The 22526-nt window shown below is 41.7% G+C and overlaps 1 protein-coding gene across 8 annotated transcripts in view; it reads left to right on the top strand.

Annotated features, from left to right (window-relative positions):
* The window catches only part of CCDC88A (coiled-coil domain containing 88A), a 265646-nt gene that overhangs the window by 203001 nt on the left and 40119 nt on the right, over positions 1–22526 (top strand). For 5 of the 8 annotated variants that reach the window (XM_073628603.1, XM_073628602.1, XM_073628598.1 and 2 more), the window contains exons 22-27: positions 1434–1620; positions 3390–3535; positions 4627–4719; positions 7343–7557; positions 15436–15513; positions 21834–22037. In XM_073628603.1, the coding sequence (XP_073484704.1) occupies positions 1434–1620; positions 3390–3535; positions 4627–4719; positions 7343–7557; positions 15436–15513; positions 21834–22037 (923 nt within the window). The remainder of the gene's footprint in view (positions 1–1433; positions 1621–3389; positions 3536–4626; positions 4720–7342; positions 7558–15435; positions 15514–21833; positions 22038–22526) is intronic. The other 3 variants (XM_073628601.1, XM_073628605.1, XM_073628599.1) reach the window with 2 other exon arrangements.

The raw sequence follows: 22526 nt of genomic DNA, 5'->3' as shown, positions 1-22526 counted from the left end.
AGAAAAACACTGGTCAGGCACACAGTTAACCCTTTGAACGCCCCTGATGTTTAACCCCTTCCCAGCCAGTGTCAGTACAGTGACAGTGCATATTTTTAGCCCCGATCACTGTATTGGTGTCACTGGTTCCCAAAAAGTGTCACTTAGTGTCCTAATGTCCGCTGCAATATCGGCGTCCCGCTATAAGTCGTTGATCGCCACCATTACTAGTAAAGAAAAAAAAATATCCCTGATTTTGTAGACGCGATAACGTTTGCGTAAACCAATACATATATGCTTATTGGGATTTTTTTTTTCACCAAAAATATGTAGCAGAATACATTTTGGCCTAAATTGATGAACGCATTTTTGATTTTTTTCAATTTTTTATTGGATATGTTTTATAGCAGAAAGTAAAAAATATTATTATTTCAGGTAGTTATATAGCGCCATCAATTTACGCAGCGCTTTTACATATACATTGTACATTTGGTCCCTACCCTCAAGGAGTTTACAATCTAAGGTCCCTAACTCACATTCATATACTAGGGCCAATTTAGACAGAAGCCAGTTAACCTACCAGCATTTCTTTGGAGTTTTTATTTTTTATTTATTTTTCATTTTTTTAATCAAAATTGTTGGTGTTTTTTTATTTTATGCGCTATAAACAGAAAATCAGTGGTGATCAAATACCACCAAAAGGAAGCTCCATTTGTGAGAAAAAAAAAGGACATGCATTTTATTTGGGTACAGTGTCTCATGACCGCGCAATTGTCAAAAGTAAAAGTAACGTAGTGCCGTATTGCAAAAAATGGCCTGGTCATGAAAGGGGGTAAATCTTCCGAAGGTCAAGTGGTCAAAGTGTCATTGGCTTCCTAGAGCATCAGGGGGTTGAGATATGACATGTTCTAACTCAAGAGTTCATGAAAAGCACTACATTTGAGCAAATCCCTCACACTAGTTACGTCATTGTCTGGAATCCCTGTTTGCCAGGACCCCTTACTCTACTCTCGAGTATCCACTAAGGCTGGAATTATCCTTGAAGACAATAAGTGTGATTATTATAATTGTCCATGTATGTAAGTTTCTAGTAGGAATGCCGCTCACAAAGCTCCCACACCTAAAGAAGTGCTCCCGCCCTACAGCTATGAGTAAGCATCATTTGATGTGAAACGCGTTGGCCTCTGATCCCTGTTTTATCCACTTTTCGATGTGACTGTTTTGTTGGATTTTACTAATTTTTGCCAATAAAAATGCCTTTTTCATGGAGTGTGGCAGTCCAGGATTTCCTTCCTTCTTCTATGTAAGTTTCTAGCTGGTGACAAACAAACTGCTATTGGTTGTTGGAGCTGAATTGCATATAATACAAATATATTATTGTATATAATAGAACTGGTCAATTTTTTTTTCTGAATTCACCATGCCTGCATTTCTTTTCTTTCTTCCCTGTTCAGACTTAACCACACATATAGACAACTGTTACGGGAGAATGAAAGCATGCAAAGTGACCATAAAAACCTGAAAAGTTCGCTGAACAATGGGAAATTGGAGCAGACCCGATTAGAAGCAGAGTTCTCCCGACTAAAGGAGGAATATCAGAAGTTGGATATCGAATCCACAAAACTAAATAACCAGTGTGAGGTGAGCTTTCAGTTTCTTTTGATTTCAATAAAAGGACGGACAACTTGGTTGACATTTTACCTGCGTAGTTCTCAACAGCTCCCATAGAAAGTCCTGATTGATGAGTATACAGAATCACTAACCAACGATAGGAATTAGTTTTTTGGTTGGCTGATGTCTCGCTTTTTAGCAACCATGACACTACCTGCCTGGAGTTTGCATGTTCTCCCTGTGCCTGTGTGGGTTTCCTCCGGGTACTCCGGTTTCCCCCCACACTCCAAAGACATGCTGGTAGGTTAACTGGCTCTTGTCAAAGCTGGCCCTAGTATTAGACGTGCAGAATTAAAAAAAATAGTTTTGGTTTCTTTTCGGATCGATTCATTAAGTTACTAGTTTCATTTTGTTGCATTCATAACAATTAGTTTAGTTTTTGACTGGATTCAAATTTTTTCAATGTTTTCAAAGTATTTGAATGGAAAATATCAAATCAACCCAAATGCATTGTGAAGAATAGGTGGTTCTGTTTGAAATTCAAATTTTGGAAGGCAGCTATATTCTATTCTAAACTATTCTGGGTTTTTTCTATTCTATCCTATCCTATTCTATTCTTTATTTTCTATTCTGTTTTACTATATTATTTTCTATTCTATTCTGTTTTATTGTATTCTTTTCAAAATTCGAATTCCGGAGGACGGCTATATTCTTTTTATTTTATTGTATTCTATTTGAATTTCGAATTTCAGAAGATTGCTATATTCTTTTTTTATTTTATTGTATTCTATTTGAATTTCAAATTTCAGAAGATTGCTATATTCTTTTTTTATATTATTGTATTCTATTTGAATTTCAAATTTCAGAAGATTGCTATATTCTTTTTTTATATTATTGTATTCTATTTGAATTTCAAATTTCAGAAGATTGCTATATTCTTTTTTTTATTTTATTGTATTCTATTTGAATTTCAAATTTCAGAAGATTGCTATATTCTTTTTTTATTTTATTGTATTCTATTTGAATTTCAAATTTCAGAAGATTGCTATATTCTTTTTTTTTTTTATTATTCTATTCTTTTCTATTCCATTCTTTTCTATTTTTTTTTTTTTTTCATTTTCTATTCTATTTTATTCTATTCTTTTCGAAATTTGATCTTCAGAAGACGGCTATATACTAACACTAATACACATAGTCTTTGAAGGAAATCAGCAATACGATGTAATTTTTTTTTTAATAAAAAAAAAAAAGAAGTGGCGCCAAACATCTAAAATAATGAATAGTAATTAGAGCTGCCCCTTTTACAAGTGAATAAATCACCTAACAAATTATTTAAAAATGTAAAACGTTGGCACTAACTCAAGTATAAATATAACTTGATAACTTAATACATAATCAATAGCCACACAAATACAAAATTATAACAGAAAAGTCTTCAAAAGAAAACCAAGCACCAAAGAAAAAGTCTGTGTATTGACAGGTACTCTTAATTAGCCGTGCTTCACCTTCACTTGTTTGGGAGAAATAAAGACTCACCCGATGGCTAAATCATGGGAGACTTCATATGGAAGGTAGAATATATCCCTTGATGTATCCTTGCACTCATAGGACAATATAGCTCGGTTAAAGCAAAATATATAAAAAGATAGCGAGCTATGTTGTCCTATGAGGATACATCAAGGGATATATTCTACCTTCCAAAGGATGTTCAAAAACGTATTTTACTTATAGTGTCCGTATAGTGAATTTGTGCATTGTTTTTGTATATTGTAATGATATTCTTTCATTTCCCCCCCAAGCTTTTAGGGCAAGTTAAAGGGAACTTGGAAGAAGAGAATAGACATTTGACGGATCAGATACAGACATTAATGTTGCTGAACAAAACATTGCTGGACCAGAATATGGAAAGCAAAGATCTTTTCCAGATCGAACAAAGACAGTACATGTAAGCAAGTGTGCTCTCTGTTGAGATCCGTTATTTCCTTTGACATGTGCACAGGTGTTTCTTAGTGACAGCATAGAAACCTAAAAATATAAGGGAGGATATACCTATAGACCAGGGATCTCCAAACTTTCAGACTTTAGGGGGGCTGGACTGTGGCCATTGGGACTAGAAATTGTCCTGGCAGTAGGAGTAAAAACACGTATTAGGGAGAGGAATAGTGCCCCATCATTGGTGTCAGTGGGAGGAATAGTGTCCCATCATTGGTGTCAGTGGGAGGAATAGTGTCCCATCATTGGTGTCAGTGGGAGGAATAGTGCCCCGTCAGTGGGAGGAATGGTGCCCCATCATTGGTATCGTTGGGAGGAATAGTGCCCCATCATTGGTATCGTTGGGAGGAATAGTGCCCCATCATTGGTATCGTTGGATGGAATAGTGGCCCATCATTGCTATTGGTGGGAGGAATAGTGCCCCATTGTTGGTGTCAGTGGGAGGAATAATGTCCCATTGTTGGTGTCAGTGGGAGGAATAGTGCCCCATCATTGGTGTCAGTGGGAGAATTAGTATCCCATCGTTGATGTCAGTGGGAGAGATAGTGTTCAATCATTGGCATCAGTGGGAGGAATAGTGTCCCATCGTTGGTGTCATTGGGAGGAATGGTGCCCATTGTTAGTGTCAGTGGGAGGAATAGTGCCCCATTATTTGTGTCAGTGGGAGGAATAGTGCCCCATTATTGCTGTCAGTGGGAGGAATAGCATCTTGTATCAGTCGAAGGGTGAATGCCCCAAGGGCCAGATAAAGGCAAGCAAAGGGCTGCATTTGGCCCCCAGTTTGGAGACCACTGAATGAGTATGAGCAGGAGAAAAGCCTTCCTTTATACACCATGTAATCATGATCTGCTGAATTTCAAGTAGTATCAAATGCCCCGAGCACTCAATGCTGAATGTATACTAAATGGTTTACATGTTTTTCTGATGTTTGTCAGGCTTTGCCCGCTGATTACCAAAACCTCCATCAACATGTAGCTTTTAGAGGGCAAAAATTCTTATTTTTGTGACGGTATATACTAAGCTACCCAAGCTTCTGTTTTACAGGGACAGGTTAAATGAGCTCCGGAGACAAAAAGAAAAACTGGAAGAAAAGATCATGGATCAGTACAAGTTCTATGAACCATCACCTCCAAGAAGGTAAACTGCAGAACACTGGTTGTAAACCTCTATATGAATACACTGGTTTATAGTATACTCCCAGGGCTTTTTTTCAGCGGTAACGCGGGGGAACGCAGTTCTGGCACCTCCAGCACTGAATGCATGTAATAGCATGGGGTGTGGGGTGTGCTGGAGGGTCTATTGATGTTGGCTGCTGGGGGATCTATTGGTCACTGGTGGGGATCTGATTTTGTGTGAGGGTCTATTGTTGCTGATGGGGAATTTATTGTTGCTGGAAGGGATCTACTGTTGAGGGAGAGGTCTATTTTTACTGGCTGCTGGAGGATTTATTGATGCTGGCTGCTGGGAGATCTGTTGTTGCTGCTGGGGGGGGGGGTCTAATGTTGCTTGGGTGGATATTTTGTTGTGGGTGGTTCATTGTTGCTGCAGGGAATCTATTGTTGTTGGAGTGGAGTCCATTGTTGCTGCAGGGAATCTATTGTTGTTGGAGTGGAGTCCATTGTTGCTGGGGGAGTCTATTGTTGTGTGGGAATCTATTGCTGGGATTCTATTGTTGCTGGCTGCAGGGGATTTATTTTACTGCTTTTCATTTTATCATACCATTGTTCCATACAAATGATTTAGCACCACAAAATGATACTTCTGTATTCTCTAAAAGAGGCAGTACTGGTAGGTGGGTAGGGGGTGGAATCAAGGGACGGTGGTCAGAGGCGGGTAGGGGGTGGAATCAAGGGACGGTGGTCAGAGGCGGGTAGGGGGTGGAATCAAGGGACGGTGGTCAGAGGCGGGTAGGGGGTGGAATCAAGGGACGGTGGTCAGAGGCGGGTAGGGGGTGGAATCAAGGGACGGTGGTCAGAGGTGGGTAGGGGGTGGAATCAAGGGACGATGGTCAGAGGTGGGTAGGGGGTGGAATCAAGGGACGATGGTCAGAGGTGGGTAGGGGAAGAGACAAGGGGTGACTCGGATGGGGGGAGTTCCTGCAACTATTCTCCAAGAAAAAAAGCCCTGTATACTCCTATATAGTAAAAGATCATCTGAAATACAAGTTCTATGAACCATCACCTCCAAGAAGGTAAACTGCAGAACACTGGTTGTAAATCTATATATACAGTATGAATACACTGGTTACTAGTATCCTCAGATATAGTAAAATACCATTTAAAATTGCTACCTGTTCAGAAAAAAAAAGCAAAACACTGCTGTGGGATCCAGGATGCTTCTAGCGGAAGACACATGATCAGATGCACAGACAACAATTAGGTGATCGAAGTCAGAGGCTTATGGAACTTATATTTATGCAAAGCTGGCCAGTCAGCTGTTTTGCCTGAAAAACAGGAAAGCCATGTCCCCCTTGGCTGAAGTCATTTGCTTCACATTTGGTCATATACTTGGGAGGGAAGGAATTGCACTTTTCCTTTAAACATGTAAGTATACTAAGGTGGGACAGTTGGTAAATGCAGGTGGGGGTTATATTTGGAGCAGCCTCTCCCAACCAGGGTTCCTCCAGAGGTTGCTAGGAGCAAGGAGCAATTTCTGCCTTTCAGATATGTCCCTTCTACTAATGATTGTTTTAGCTATCTGTAAGAGGGGGGATTCCCAATGACCACAAATATAAGGAACATTCTTTCCACTGGCCAGCACATTACTGTACTGTGAGCTATAGATATAGTAATTATTGGCAAGGGTTCCTTGAAAGTTACTTCAAGTGTTCCTCCAATTTAAAAAGGTTGAGAGAAGCAGATTTAGAGAATACTGTAAAGCCTAGTAGACATTGGCCGGTTCAATAAAAAAAAAAGTCCGACATTCGATCCATGTGTATGGTAACCGGTCCGACCTTCTGTTGAAGGCTCATGACCGGAAAAGGTCTGCTGACCGGCTCCCGATCAGCACTGTCAGCCAATGGGGGGGGGGGGGGGGCGTCCCCCTGTCAGAACACAATAGAACAGCAGGGGAGATCACCCTATTAACATTGGATTGTTAGTACAGTGGCTCAGACCTTCGCTTGTCAGTTTTGTGGTGTGTACGAGGCTTGAAGGATATATAAAGATTCATTTAAAAAAAAAAAACAAAAAAACAGACAAGTCATACTTGCCTCCTCTGTGCAATTGGTTTTGCACAGAGTGGCCCCAATCCTCGACTTCTGGGGTCCCTAAGCGGCGCTCCTGGCTCTCCCTCCTTCTCGAGTGCCCCGTTGGCAAGCCGAGCCTCTCTCCCTCGGGGCACTCTTGCGGGCGCGCTCTTGTGTCCTGCTGCTGTACCTATTGACACAGACAGCAGGACTCAGCCTCGCCCCCAGCTTCCTCGTCATTGGATTTGATTGACAGAAGCGGGGGCCAATGGCTGAGCTGCTATTAATCTAGCCAATGTAGGACCCGGGACACCGGCTGGATGTGGTGTGCTCGTCCCCGTTGAGGGAAAGCCTGGGTTCAGGTAAGTAAAAGGGGGGCTCTGGGGTGGTGCTGCATCACAGGATGTTTTCACCTTAATGCATGGAATGCATTAAGGTGAAAACCCTTGAGGGTTTACAACCAATTTATGTCTGCTGTAAAAAATGTGCTCAATGGCTATATTAGGACAAACACTTTTTGTAAAGATCATTACTATGTTACGTATGTAAAGAGTCCAATTCTTTACCTTCAAGGAGAGGAAACTGGATAACTTTAAAGATGAGAAAACTGATCAAGTCCAAGAAAGATGTCAACCGTGACCGCCTGAGATCTCTCACACTTCCACCTTCCCGATCGGAGTCCAGCGAAGGGTTTCTGCAGTTACCTCCCCAGGACAGCCAAGACAGCTCATCCATAGGTTCCAATTCACTTGAGGATGGCCATCCACTTGGGGCCAAGAAAAGCAGCAGTGAGTATATTTAACGACTTATTTTCTTGCGTTTTATTGTACAATGATCAGTATTCTACTGTAGTTCATAGAAACCAAATTTTTATGTTTAGTTACTGCAAGTGCTCTTTGCACAATTTTCTTAAATAGGTACATGTTTTATAGAGATTTTATTTAGCTGAGCCATATTTTTATATCATTCTGTATAATGTTACTACAGATCTGTTTGCCTTAGAATTCCATTCTGAATGTTCCCATGATTTATAATGCATTGTTAATGAGGCCCTTGGGTGTTAGGCGTGCCGCCTGCTTGCATGCTTTTGGAAACGGCCACTTTCTCATCCAGTGACCATGAGAATTATATAAATTTGCCATTGTTACTGTGAAATGGTGAACTTTTGTGCCCAATGCCTCTTCTTTTTTTTTAAATTAAAACAATGGCTTGGCTTTCCATGTGACGTGGCTGCTTCCTGTGTGCGTAGGCGGGGGGGCTTGCTTCAACGTGGTGAGATCCCTTATACAAGCAACCTTGAGATATAATGTCAGATAGGACAGGAAATCGGAAAGCTTTGCAAAATGCTTTACTTATGGGGGGTGCCTTCTTTTTTTTGTTTTGGACCCTTTTAACTTCCTTTACATGTCCAAAGACAGGGTAGAGTATGGGTAGCCATTATAATGCATTTATATTAGCACCATCCACACCAAACTTATGTTCCTGTATTTGTTTAAAGTAATATGCAAATCCAGCCAAAGTTTCTTAAGTTTTGGATAGAGTGGGTAACGGTTCCAATCTCAATATAGTTCTTACTGCTGTCTGGGTCCTAATGGGAGATTTTTTTTTGTCTCAATTCCTGTGACCAGTGTCATTGGGACAGTAATTGAGGGGAATCTGTCTAACAAGGATATAAACAACAACTATTACAACCTGACAACCTGGCTTTAAACCCTGCCCACTATATTATAGTTTTTTTGTATTGCATTCTCTGTCCCTTTTGGAGATTTCCTATAACTTCCTGTCGTTGCGACCTTGTACAGAAAGTAAGGGGGAATCCTCCTTGACAGAGAACAAAAAAACAGCATGTAGGCACTAGGCAGATGCAGTCTACTTTCTCCACTGTAGGTGGTGCCTGTCCACAGTGGCATTACAGTTGGAGAGGAAGTCAAGAGGAACATGGTTCTCCTATGGTTTCCTAGGTCACTGGGGAAGCTGTCTGGGTGCTGCCACCCCATGTGACTCTAGCAGCCATCTTGGATCAGGCAGAGCCTATTTTAGGCCCTGGTTCCCATGCTTGGTGTGCATTTTGCGAGTAGGTAGAGTAAGGATGGGTACTTTGTTGGCCAGTCGACATTTTGGCCCTCCTGTCAGCTTGGCTGAAAACTCCTCTCTACACGCTGTTGGGAACCATGAATGTTTCCAGTTGTGCTGTCTACCCACTGGGCTTATTGTGAACTGTCTTTGCATTACTTCAATACAAGTTTTTTACATTGCACTTGGACTGAGAGTGTTATTACCGCTGCACCCCACCTACATGTAGTTAAACCCTGAACATGGGTTCCAACCCTTTACCAATCTATCCAGAAAGGAAAACATTTTGGTTGGAGTTTTACTTTAAAGTGACTCAATTGCCACATATAAAAGAAAAGGACTAACTAATACCTCTCCTGTTGCCTGTGCCTCCGATCTTTGCTCACTTGAAGAGCTATGCCAGCTGAAGAATTTGACCCACTTCTGGTTGTGTCAAGCCCCTTATCCCCTGTGCACTGTGGTTACACCAGCCAGCTTCTACAAGACACAGCAGCAACATAGTGTCTGGCAAGTGGAACCAGGCATCTAGTACACCCCCATGTACATGCTGAAGTTTCTTCACATGGCATAGCTCTTCGGAGACATTGGCAGTGAGACAAATAAGTATTAGACCTTTTTATTTGCCAATAAAGTTGCTTTAAAGAAGTCATGTTTTTTTTTTGTTTTTTTAAGTGTTCTGTCCCCCAGGGAACAAAGTACATGTAATCCTTTTTCCCATCTTCTTACATAATGTGGATAGTTAGCTATGTGTCGGACAGGAGGCTCTCCACAGTTGTCCAACGATGCAGCTAGCACCGGCTATCAATGCAGCTTGTCTCCTTGCTAGCTGCATTGCCATCAGGTCTTGGGGTAAGGGGTAAGGGGAGCATCCTGTCTCACCAGGTAGCTAGCCTTCCACATCATGTAGGAAGATGGGACAAAATACAACAAGTACTTTGTACCCCTGGGGGGGGACAGAACACAAATTAAGAAAAAAAGAAATGAGACGACTTTAAAGATTGCAAGCATGCTTTGCCTTACACTGACTGATCTTTCCTGTTGATTTACTTCTGCTCAGATTTTGGCTATATTGGAACACTGTATTAGAACCCACTGAAATAACTTGTGAATTTGTCACATTTTAAAATATGTCTGTGAAATGTGTTGCTCGCTCAGGCAGAATGATAGTTTTGTGAAGAGTGCAATATACAATTGTATTATACTTCTATAGCTGTTGTTGCTTTTTTTTTCTGTACTGGATTATAAATTGTGAAATGTAATGCCAAAAACCGTTTTCCACATTTTGAATGTTAGGTTATCTCATCCTTCTATGTGGTAAAGTCTGCAATTTACCCATACTGCATTTTCAACTAATGTTTCTGTTACCAGTTGTTTGTATATGTTGTGCGTTCAGTGAGTGGCTTTTCTACGTACAAGATCAGTGGTAGACAACCATTGCCCATCAGCAGCACTCTTCATTTCTCTGCTAGAAACTTTATGGGAACACATTTAAAAATATTCATATATCTGAACCAGTAAGAGGATAAAAAAGAATTTCCACCTCTAGAGATCTATCATCATTTTTCTGGTCCCTCGTTATGGACTAATAGGTTGTCAACTGGAAATTTCCCTCCTTACCCCTTTTTTAGTCACTTTGCTGATTTCTGTGGATAGACATTTGGTTTCTTTGGTTGTTTCTGGTAACATTAAATTCTTGAGCACCACACAGTCCTTTTTTGCCCCAAATTATTCTTTTTGTTCCTGGTAACAACCCACTCAAATTAATTTCCATGTCAGATGTCCCCATCCTCCCATGCTCTTGCAACTAAAGCATGTGTGCTGGCGCCTTCATTGATCGGCTGTCCCACACGTGATCTTGGTTTGATATTCTTTCATAGTCTGCTCTAAAGTGAAATTAGGAGGCTAGTCATAGCATGGAAGTGCTGCATGCGCTAGTGGTGAAAACAACAAAAATAAAAGATCCCCAGCAGAACCATTCCAATATTAGCGAAAGGCAATAAAATTATTGGGCAACAGCTGTTTGAGGGTGTTTTTCATAATTATGCTCTCAGTGGATAGATACAACTGCCCAAACAAACATATGTACAGTCACTTAATATACTGTACTTGGCAGAGCTTATCCACTTTCAAGAAAGTGGGAAACCTATGCTTGAGGATAATTTTCCCATTCGCTGCCCCCTTGGGCCCTAGCAGCTGTTATAGGGCTGGTAGGGGACAATGGGGCTGGTTGGCTTTTATTCTGGCCTCAAACTCAATAAATTGTGACTTTGGGACTGGAGCGAAGACTAAAAAAATACATTTTGTGTCCTTTAGTGGCCTTGGAAGCTTTGCGAGAGTCCAAAATCTGTTTGGGGCTCTCTAAATGTAGATATAATCTTTGTTCAAGTTATCAGTACAATCCTTTTAAAAAGATTATTTGATGTTTGATGCCTTAGAACACCCTTTCTCAACCAGGGTTCTGTGGAACCCTGGGGTTCCTTGAGCGATGAGCAACTTCTGCCTCTCAGATGAAACCCCACTGACAATTATTTTTATATCTATCTCAAAGGGTGAGATACTCCCAGTGGCCACAGATGTAAGGAACTTTCTGTAGTCTTCCCAGTGACCATGACACCAATGTACTGTGAGGTGTAGATATAGTAATTATTATCTGGGGTCCCTGAGCCCAAAAAGTTCTTTCAAGGGTCCCTCCATGATATAAAGGTTGAGAAAGTCTGCCTTCTTTCAAGTTACCCCTAGCATGATATAAAGGTTTAGACTATGATATAAAGGTTTAGGCTGCCTTCTCTCAAGGGTTACTCCATGATATAAAGGTTGAGAAAAGCTGCCTTAGAAGCATGGGACATGACCCTTTGTGACTTAAATCAAGGCAATGCACAGAACCGTTATAATGTCAAAAGATCAGTACCCAATCAGAAAGCATCCCTTAGCTGATGTGACTGTAGTAAACTGATTGTTCTCCAGTTATTTAAACATCACTACTTCTCTTTGAACTGCCTCGGTACTACCAACTTATGAAGGATCAATCTACCCAACCTATATTGCCGTTATGGGCAAATGCTTGCTAGCTGACCCAACTTCTGTATTTTACAAGGGCTTTTGGTGGTGAGATCTCTTTCCATTGTTCTTATAGCTCTCAGTCCAAGACATGTGGTCTCACTGCTTCTGCTGTATTACTTTGTAATTGCTGAGCTAAGGCTGAGAGCGAGTGGGAGACCCACCTATGCTAACCACAGCAAGTGAGCTTGTCTTTAAATTAAGGTTTGAAGGCCTCATTGCCACCTTCCCAAGGATATATATGTTTTGGGTGGACTTACCCTTTAAGTTACACTTGGATCCCTTGAATACTTATGAACACATTCATTATGATTGATAGGAAGTTCAGTTTCTCATCATTTGTATTGTTTCCATTCTCTTCATTCTTTGAGATGGTTCTAGGAGGTCCAGATGCTTCAGGTTTTCACATCTGTCCTTTCCTGCACTCTTTCCTTCTTTGTGTGTGATCAGTCTCGGTCTGGCCTCCATCTGTTCTTCATTCACCAATCAGAAAGCGAGATCCTGTTTCCACATCTCACTGTGAATGTATCCCTTAGATTCTCAGGCCTGACTTCTTATAACATTTATTAAGAGAATACAGACTTTCTAATTCATTCTTTTTGTTTTTGAGGCCTACACAGCAAACAAGAATACCAAGACATTAAAACATGGCATTCCAACATATACGGGATGTTTTGTAGCATTTCATTTTACCCAGCTTCATAATCATTTGGGGCCATGTCACACAAGTGATTCTGTTGCTGGTGACATATGGTGGAGATTTCCTGTCGCTTCCTGTTCCAGTGACCATACCAAGAGATTGTCCCCAATGGGAACACAGACAGCAATAGAAACTTCAAATAAATAAGCCAAAAGGACCGCCAAGTTTTAATTGCTCATGGGGAGGCCATGGACTCAGATCTTTAACCTCATTGGTTGAGCCTAATGGCTTGGAGTCAGCAGCTCTCCAAAAAATGGGAACCTTCCAAGAAATAGGGGTCACCAAAATTGAGAAATTTATGTATAAATGAGCCAATAGGAGCACCAAATAATCACCTTAAAGACAGCCAAAGCTTGTTTGGCTGTACTTCTACTATGGATCACAGGAGTGCAGTTCGTTCTGCACTTGTGTGACCCGTTTCAGCTAACAGCTGCTGAAGCCCGCTGTTGGCTGATGTCACAGAGCCACAGACCTGACGTCACAGACAAGGCTGGGGCAAGATCGCGACAATAAATTCGGGATCCGCCCGCAACTCTAAACCGCCACCTGGCTCAGCCTCTCACTGAAAGGCTGAGCCAGCCGCTCCCGCCCGTTCCACAGCTCAGCATTCCAGTGAGGTCGCCAGCTCTCTGCTCGCGGAGCTGTGAGAACCGAGCAATCAGCGGTCTTTGATAGCTCGGTTCTCAGTCTAAAAGCCCTTTCACACCGAGCCGCCAACTATTTTTATCGGCATTTTGCCGGCGGTATCCCAGCGCTGACCCATGGATTTCAATGTGGAGCAGCGGTGAAGGAACGGTAAACACACCGCTCCTTCACCGCTCAAAGAAGCTGCTGGCAGGACTTTTTTTCCTGTCCTGCCAGCGCAGCGCTCCGGTGTGAAAGCCCTCGGGCTTTCACACTGGAGACAATGCTGCAGCTGTTTGAGGGCGGATTGCAGGCGCTATTTTTAACACTGTAGCGCCTGCAAAACGCCCTCAGTGTGAAAGGGGTCTTAGAGCTGGCAGGGGACAGATGCAGCATCCACCTAAATAAGTATGATTTTGAAAAAAAAAAGGAACTTCTCTTTTAAGAGTCCAAATTCCTTTATTAATACATGTAACAACAGTTAAGCAAGAAGGCACCAATGAAAGCCCTCCTTCATCAGGGCTTAAGCAATGTAGCAAAAGTATCTATTGGACTGAAAACAAAGTTCCTAGTTAAAATTCTTGGACAGGAGCAATAAATGAGGTGATTATGACTGCATCAGTGGCCACTTGCCCACTATTGCAGGCAGAATGATATAGTAATTATTCCTCTTGTCCAAGCATTCTATGCCGGAGTTTGGTTTTGAGTCCAATAGATACTTTTGCTGCAACCTGTAAAGGGGGATTTTGGGCACCCAAAATGCATTGGCTGCCTTTTTTGCTTTCCTGCTACTTTTAATACTGAAGGACTTTTGACTCTTGAGATAATCATTTGGTGGTCTTTGTGACTCCTATTTATACATAGATTACTGAATTGTGACCTTTATTTCTAGGGAGAATGAGGATGTTTGCCAGAACATCATGGATCATCAAGTAGAGTCTAAACAGTTTTTATTAAGGCATGATTACATCTCAAAAAAGGTAGTGCAATGTTTCCCCTTCGTCAGGCATGTGATGGCTTGACGAAGGTGTTGAAGGGGTCCTGCGTGACTCCAAAACGTTGCACTTCCTTTTTTTTTGTAATGAGTTCATGCTTTCATAAAAACCGTTTGGACTCTACTTGATGATCCGTGGTGTGTTGACACATATCATCATTGTGGCTTTCTGATCCAGTCTCCAGCTGGTGGTTGCTGCAGCCCCCAAAACTCTAGAGCAGTGGGGTCTGAAACTGGCGGCCCTCCAGCTGTTGCGAAACTACAAGTCCCATCTTGCCTCTGCCAGTGGGAGTTATGCTTGTAACTGTCAGCCTTGCAATGCCTCATGGAATTTGTAGTTTTACAACAGCTGGGGGGCCATCAGTTTGAGACCCCTGCTCTAGAGCTTTCTCCAGGAACATGTGCGATGGGAATATGAAGTACTACTTATTTCTAGGGAGGTCTCCCGTTTTGTGGAGAGCTGCCGAATCCAAGCCATTGGGCTCAACCAATGACTTCTTTTTGTGAGCTAAAGATCTGAGTCCAGAGTCTCACCGCTACTCATCCATGATGAGCAATAAGAACTTGGCAGGTGATCTAACCCCTCTTTGCTCTATGAATAAGTATTTTTAATTGCTTTCTGTGACCCAGTTGGAGAGATTCTGTTCCCTTCATGTCACAGTGACCACACAGAAAGCAAGACATTGTTTCCTCAATGGGTACAACAAAACTTTGAAATTTATATCACAAGTATGTTTTTGGATAAATGTTAAAATATTAATATCTCATAAGTAGAACATACAGAACATACATGATAGTTTTATTTTAAATTCTGATTTTCATGCACAGATCACGCACACCAGAGGTCATAACCCATCCCCCTTTCCCCTGTCTGTAAAACATTTATTTTGCCTATTTGTAATCATTTGGATTTTACACAATTTTAGGAAAAAAACATTTTATTAATTGAAGCATTTTTCCAGCGTTCACAGGATGTGTTCAGAACTGGGAAATTGTGTCACCCGCCATGCCCATCATGCACTGGTGTTGGTCTGTCTTGTGTAATAGTGCATGCTAAATTGAGATTGGTACATGCTCATTTCTGTCTTTTCGTTTTCAGCATTTAACTTCTTCCATGTGTTCTTCTCCTCCCTCTTCCTTTTCTCATTTCTGTTTTTTTTTTCCCCCTCTGGCTTCTTTTTTTTTATATTTTTCTTTCTTCCCATGCTGTGACATAAGCCCTGAAAAGACTGCCTTTTATGAGGAACAGACCGAAGGATAAAGACAAAATGAAGGCCCTCTACCGCCGCTCTGTGTGTAAGACATTCAAACAGTTCAGCTAGCTGTTCTTGGCTTCCATCACTAATACCTCACTAAGCTTACCCCCAGACTGTGCTGTTTTCCCTAACATGCAAGCTGCAAGTCCTGCCGCCATTGAACAGGGCATTTAAAGGGGAAATATACCAGGGTTTGCATACAGTGACAGGTGGTCCGGTCAAGGGATTTACAAGCTTATCCAGTAATGCAAAATGCACTAACCCACAGCAGAAAGTATAAGAGCGTAAGGCCAGCCAAAACTTTTTCTTCCCATTTGGACCAAGTGAGGAAGAGTTAGAACCTCTCTCCCACTTTTAAGGCTCGGTTCACACTGCCGCGTCCTGAAAGTCGCGCTACTTACAGTGCCACTTTTCCAGACCACTTGAGTGCGACTTCAGGGAATGCCTGGGTAATCTTCCTGTAATGTCGGATCCAAATCACATCAGTTAAGTTTAGGATCTGACTTGGAGGCGACTTCCATTAAAGTCAGATAGAAGTCGTCTTGAAGTAGTACAGGAACCAGGAGCGACTTCAGTAGTGCTAATTGAACTGATACTAAAGGATCATTTATAAATTTTTTTAAAATAACAAACATGTCATACTTACCTCCACTATGCAGCTCGTTTTGCACAGAGTGGCCCTGAACATCCATTTCTGGGGTCCCCCGGTGGCTTTCGCTGCTCCTCCCCGCATTAGATAACCCCCTTGGAGAAGCTCTCTCCCAAGAGGGTTACCTTGCGGGCGCGCTCCCGAGTCCAGCATTCGGCGTCCATTCAGGAGGCCAGATGCAGGAGTCGGCCCGCCCCCCGGTGCCAGCGTCATTACATTTGATTGACAGCAGCGGGAGCCGATGGCTGCGCTGCTATCAATGTATCCAATCAAGAGCCAGGAACTCGTGGAGAGAGGGATGGCGGGGACCCGCCGACAGAAATTCAGGGCTCAGGTAAGTAAAGTGGAGGGGCTGGGGGGCCGGTGACTGCAAGGTGTTTTTTAACCTTAATGCATAAGTTGCATTAAGGTGGAAAAACATGAGCCTTTACAACCCCTTTAAGACAGCTCCCATTGACTAACATGGGATTTCACATATCACGCGACATGGGGTCTCACAAGTTGGATCCCAAGTCGCGACAATGTGAACTGAGCCTAAATTCTATCAAAGCGGAACTAAACCCATCGATTTAACCAGTTAAAAGAAAAGTTGCATTCCTGGAATGCCGGAAATGCTAACTGTCACATTTGCTTGTGTCCTCAACCAAACTGTCAAACCATCAAATAGCTGGTGTCATAACTGATCACATGTGCAGCACCATGGCAGCTGCAGATCAAACTGAAGCTAAGATGGGAGCTTCCATGGCTGAAAAAGATGAGAGGGTTTAGTTCCACTTTAAAAGAACAACAGGGATCACAGCTGAAAAGAGGTGCAAACTGGTTTGCAGACCGTGTAGGCTTGCTTTATTTTGGATTTTCTGATTCATGTCTCTTGGACAGTAATGGGCTGATTTACTAACGGGAAATAGACTGTGCACTTTGCAAAAGTGCAGTTGCACTCTGAAAGTGCAGTTGCTCCGGAGCTTAGTAAATGAGGTAAAGATTCACTTTGAAAAGAATACCCAATCACATGCAAGGAATTTTTTTTTTTTTTAAAGACAGCATTCTTGCTTGCACATGATTGGATGATGGAAGTCAGCAGAGCTTCTGCTCATTTTGCAATGCTCTGGAGCAATTGAGTGCAACTGCACTTTTCAAAGAGCACAGTCTATTTGCCTTTAGTAAATCAATCCCTAAAGCTCTATCACTTGGGTGGTACAAACAATCAGTTGCGCATCAGTTGACTCCCCACCTTAAGCCTACAACACACCCAGAGGGGGCTGTTTAAATGTAACATTGCAGGTTGAGTTGACAGGCTGCACCACCTGTCAAACCCAGCCTTTCAAGTCAATGGGACCGCGCTGCAAGCAAAAGCCAAAAGCTAGTCTTGTGATTGCGGTGCATTAGTCCCATTGAAAAATGCCTTTTGGCATAAAAAATAGAAAGAAAAGGCCTTTCAGGGGGTCATAAGAGCATCTCCTGAATGCCTAACAACCTCTGCTTGGCTGTACTGTGAGAAGAGATCGACTGCCAATCACTTTTCAGAGAATGGCCAGTGCAAACTTTGCCGCAGGGGTTTATTTATAAAAAAAAAATTTACATAGCTGTTCACCCATCAAAACTGCATGTAAATTTGATTTGTGGAAAGGCAGATTGAATGGGGAAAATACCACATTATGGCCACTAGATGGTACTTATGACGGGAATAAGTATGTTCCTCAGCTCCATCTAGTGACCATAATGTGGTATTGTCCCCATTCACACATTCACTCTGTAGAGAGTATAGCCTGAGAACATTCAGTTTTGCCCCATTTGCATAGAACATGCAGTATCGAAGGACGAACGGTTATACAGATTTTTTTTTTTTAAATACACCCCTAACTGATCGAAAAATGGGAATTCTAGCCCTACATCACTCTGTCCAAAAGAAAATGAAAGTTGGGGCTGAAGTTGAGCTTCGGTCATGGCTGCTCTTTAAACTATCTGCTGTGGGTGACTACACTTTGAACATAGGCACTGCATTTAGCCTTCTCTTTGCTACATGACCTAAAGAGTGTTCTATTCCCATTAACAATTGATCCATACTGCAGGCTTCCTGATAATCGTTACCAATCCTCCCTATTGTATAATACATTGAACAGATAAAACAGACTAAAAATGATATTCTTACTGCAAAGAAAAGGACCATAGATAAAGGAACCATGTGACTGTATCAAACTGTTATATACTGTATATAGGAACAAATTTAAAGGGAAGATAAAAGTACCATTATACTTTATAGCATAATGTCAATGTCATACTATAGCAATGAAATGACACAATTCAGCACAATCACATCCGACCCTAAGACACCTTTGGGCGCACATTCACCGCAGCTGTGTTTTTACAAAGCAGTTCGCTGTGCTCACCTGATAAGATCTACTGACCAGTGGCCAGTTCTCAAAGTGGAGCCCAAAATAAAAAAATCCCAATTCTAGAGATTTTTAATTTTTTTTTAAATTTGTCCAGGACTGAAAATGGCTCCATGCTCCAGACGATTGTCCAGTTGAAGCATATCTAAACCCAAAAACAACAATTTAATATGTTATAGCATACCAGCCCTTAGATGTGGTGGCTGCATTTGTTTTCTTTTTTTTTCAGGCTTTCTTTCTTTATTTTATTTTCACCCGCTGATCCCCCCAACTCCCTATCTACAAGCGAACATGGTGGGCACTTTCAGTCTATTAAAAGAGAAGTATGGAAATGTATTTTTGTTTTTTTTTTCTTGGGATCATACTTACCTAGGTGGATGCAGCATCGGTCCCCCACCAAATCTAAAACTGAAAACCAAGCGATCAAACACCGCTGATCACTTGGTTCTCAGAGCTCCCTATGCAGAGAGCTGGTGAGTGTCAGTCACCGGCTCTCTGCTCTACAGGTATTCTGCTTGCCAAATTGATATCAAGGAGACCAAGCCACAATGCCTAGTACAAGGTTGTGGCGCAGTCCCCTTGACTTCAATCGTAGGATTTCAATGTAAAATCCCCACTGTAAATCTCAGTATCCCCATGGGGATTGTAAAAAACAAAACAAAAAAAACAGGCATTTAGGAGGCAGCAGTGTCATCTTCTGAACACCTGCAAACCACTACTTGGCCATTTCTGAAACGCGATCCACTGTAGAACGCTTTTCAAAAGAGGTGGTAAAGCCCCCACCACCTACATGAAAGAAGACTTCTCCTTAATAGAAGCTTAATCAAGGCCTCACATTCAAGTGGGTCGGAGTCCATGTGGTATGTAACTCAAGATATAACCAAACAAGGTGGACACATATGACCCAACGACATGGACATGTTGTTTGAGCCCATGTTGTTGTTTCTTTTCTGTTTTTATTCTGTATGAAAGATGACTTCTGTTGCTCAGTCCTCCACAGTTTCTATGGAGGAAGCCAATGTTATCAGCCAGGCTGAACTTCAAACGTGTCTATCTTTGTCCATCTCCATTACATGGAGGGCAAGGAGATAAATAGTTTACAGAAACAACAAGTTGTAATATTCTTCCAGTTTGGCTCCTTCAGCATTTCTGGCATGATCGGTAATTATTTTCTGTACTCGCTGAAAACCTTTTTTAGCCTCAAAGATAAAAAAACAATGCAACCACCGCATCTAAGAACTAGTAGGCTGCAACATATTACATTTTTGTTCTTGGATGTAGTTATTCTTTAAACTTCATAATCAAATGTCTTTATGAAATGGCACTTCCTAATTTGTTACCAGGTATATTAAAAATGGATGTCATCCTAAAAAAAATTTGTTCCGTGTTTTTCAAAATGCAGTAACCTGCACTGGCCATGGACCTGTCCTTCACCGCTGCCCAAAAAATCTGAATGGCATTGAGATTTAGGAATGGCATTGATCTCCCCTGTAACAATAAAGATGCAGTTAAGTGTACTCGTTGTCTTAACATGGTGGAGGTGGCCTCTTTGTGGTCCGTTATTGGTGACACAGCAACATGCTCATTGTCTAGGAACTACTTTTGTTGCTAGGGAAACATATCTGGTGGGCTTGGATGAAGATACCACTGGCACCACATTCCAAATATATAACACTGTATTAACTAAAGTAAGCAGGACTTTTTTGGTGCAATACACAAAACAAATTACGGTATTTACATCATACCACAATTTTTTACAGCATAAGGTGCATTATCTCTCTACATTGGCAGCTACATATGTTTTTCTCGACATGTTTCGCCAACTTTGGCTTCCTCAGGAGAAATATTGCTGACAAAATATGCAACCCAGACATTGAGGTTCTTAATAAACATCGGAAAAAAAGGTATATCCTACATCATCCTGGCAGCTAGAATTGCCATCGCTAGGTGTTGGAACCAGTCAGTGGTCTCAATTAAATATGTTACACAAAGACTAAACTGGATAATGATTAACGATAAACCTGTCATGTACCTTCAACAATACCCAGTCGAAGTTTGATGAGACCTGGAAGCCTTGGCTGCGCTACCTGGAGAGAGTCTAGTGCAACCTGAGGATCTTGGTAACATCTTTTCTATTTCAGTCCTTTCTCTCTAAACCTTCTATCTGTCTCCCCCTTGCCCTACCTCCTTCTTTCTTCCTTTGGACGACCAAGTAAAATTTCTAATTGGTGGTCATTTTGTTTTTGTTTTGGGCCCTTGGTGCAAGTAAGACAGCGGGCAAGAATGTCAAATAAGAGAGATGACCTCAGTAGAACCTGCTCTTTTCTCTAGTGTTCCGGCAATTGTTGAGATGTAACAAGGAGGTGCCGATCTGCTCTGTGTCATCCACCAAAAATTAGGTTGTTGCAAAACTAAATGGGTGACACGATGCAGCTAGGTATAGGCAACCTCCGCTCCAGATTGGGAGTGACTGGGAACTACCACTTGGGATTGAATATTTTGTCAGCAATATTTCTCCTGAGGAAGCCAAAGTTAGCGAAACATGTCAAGAAAAACATATGTAGCTGCCAATGAGGAGAGATGATGCTGTAAAAAATGATTTTGTAATTTTATAAAATTGATATATATTTAATTTGTTTTGTATATGGCACCTAAAAAGTTCTGCTTTCTTTGGTTGATGCAATTTTGTTACTAGGGCATCACATTGATTGGGGTTGATTTACTAACACTGGAGCACCCAGAATCTGGTGCAGCTGTGCATGGTAGCCAATCAGCTTCCATCTTCAACTTCTTCAGTTAAGCTTTGACAAAACCTGGAAGCTGATTGGTTTCTATGCAGAGCTACATCAGACTTTGCACCCTCCAATTTTAGTAAATCTACCCTTGTGTCTCCTAGTCAACTCAAGGGTCGATCCTGGGTCCATCCTAGAAAATGGCTGCCAGCGTAGTGTGTAGACAACAGGTGCACTTTAACCGTTCGCTGAACTGCTTATTTTATCATTTCATACCATTCGGTCATTCTTAAGCAACATAACTTGTTGACAAGCTATGCTGCTCATCGCTGCTGCAGTAGCATGGTGGGGATATGCTAAAGGCTTTCTGGGTAATGTACAAATTGCACATTTTGCTGTACATGTCCACTTGCTTTCATCATTGCCCACTGAATGCATGTCATAACTCAAATGGCTTTGTGAACTTTGGTAGCTGTTGTGACCTGCGGTTGCGCTTTCTACTGCTTGTGTGGCTGTCTAGAGAACCAAAGCTGGCTTAGAGATTGCTCACGGTATCATGCTGATTCATTTGCTTTCATTTGCATCCCAGCCATGAATGACCTGGTCCAGTCCATGGTCCTGGCAGGTGGACAGTGGACAGGTAGTGCTGAAAATCTGGAGGGTCCCGATGAAATTCCCACAGGCAAAAGGAGGAAAGATTTGGGAACTATGGCCTTCTCCACAACTGCCATCAACTTTTCAACAGTCAACCAAGCTTCGAGCTTCAGAACCAAGCAGATACCTAAGAGTAAAGGTAGAAGCAGTACAATTTTTATGTGAATGTGCTCTGTTTGTTGGTACTTTATGGGATTTAGGTTATTTTATGAATGCACTAATCTGTTTCTAACCCACTAATGCACCTTATGCAACCCTACTGGAGTGCTAACAATGTACTATTGCTTCTACTACATCTCTTCTAACTGAATTACACCCAGAATAAAACAGGCATAATTCCCTTCTCAGTAAAATGGTGGAAATATTGTGGTGGTATAGTTTTAACTGTGCCTATGCGTGGCTTGTTGCATTCAGTCAGTAGTAGGGGAGGCTCAAAACTTCCAAGAAACTCTACATTGTACAAATAGAGGCTTATAATTCAGGGTGCATGCTGACCATTGGGCTCAACGTAACCTCCAATTGTTCTGAAATTATGTATTGAAGCTTTTGATGATATTAAAGTACTATTAAACCCTCAGCGTTTTTTCAACTGAACACATTGAGCACAATAAAATCAACAATTCCTCAT

Source organism: Aquarana catesbeiana, linkage group LG04, assembly GCF_042186555.1.
Source record: "Aquarana catesbeiana isolate 2022-GZ linkage group LG04, ASM4218655v1, whole genome shotgun sequence".
Lineage (NCBI taxonomy): Eukaryota > Metazoa > Chordata > Amphibia > Anura > Ranidae > Aquarana > Aquarana catesbeiana.
Note: the sequence above shows the minus strand (reverse complement) of the source record. Positions and strands in the feature narration are given on the sequence as shown.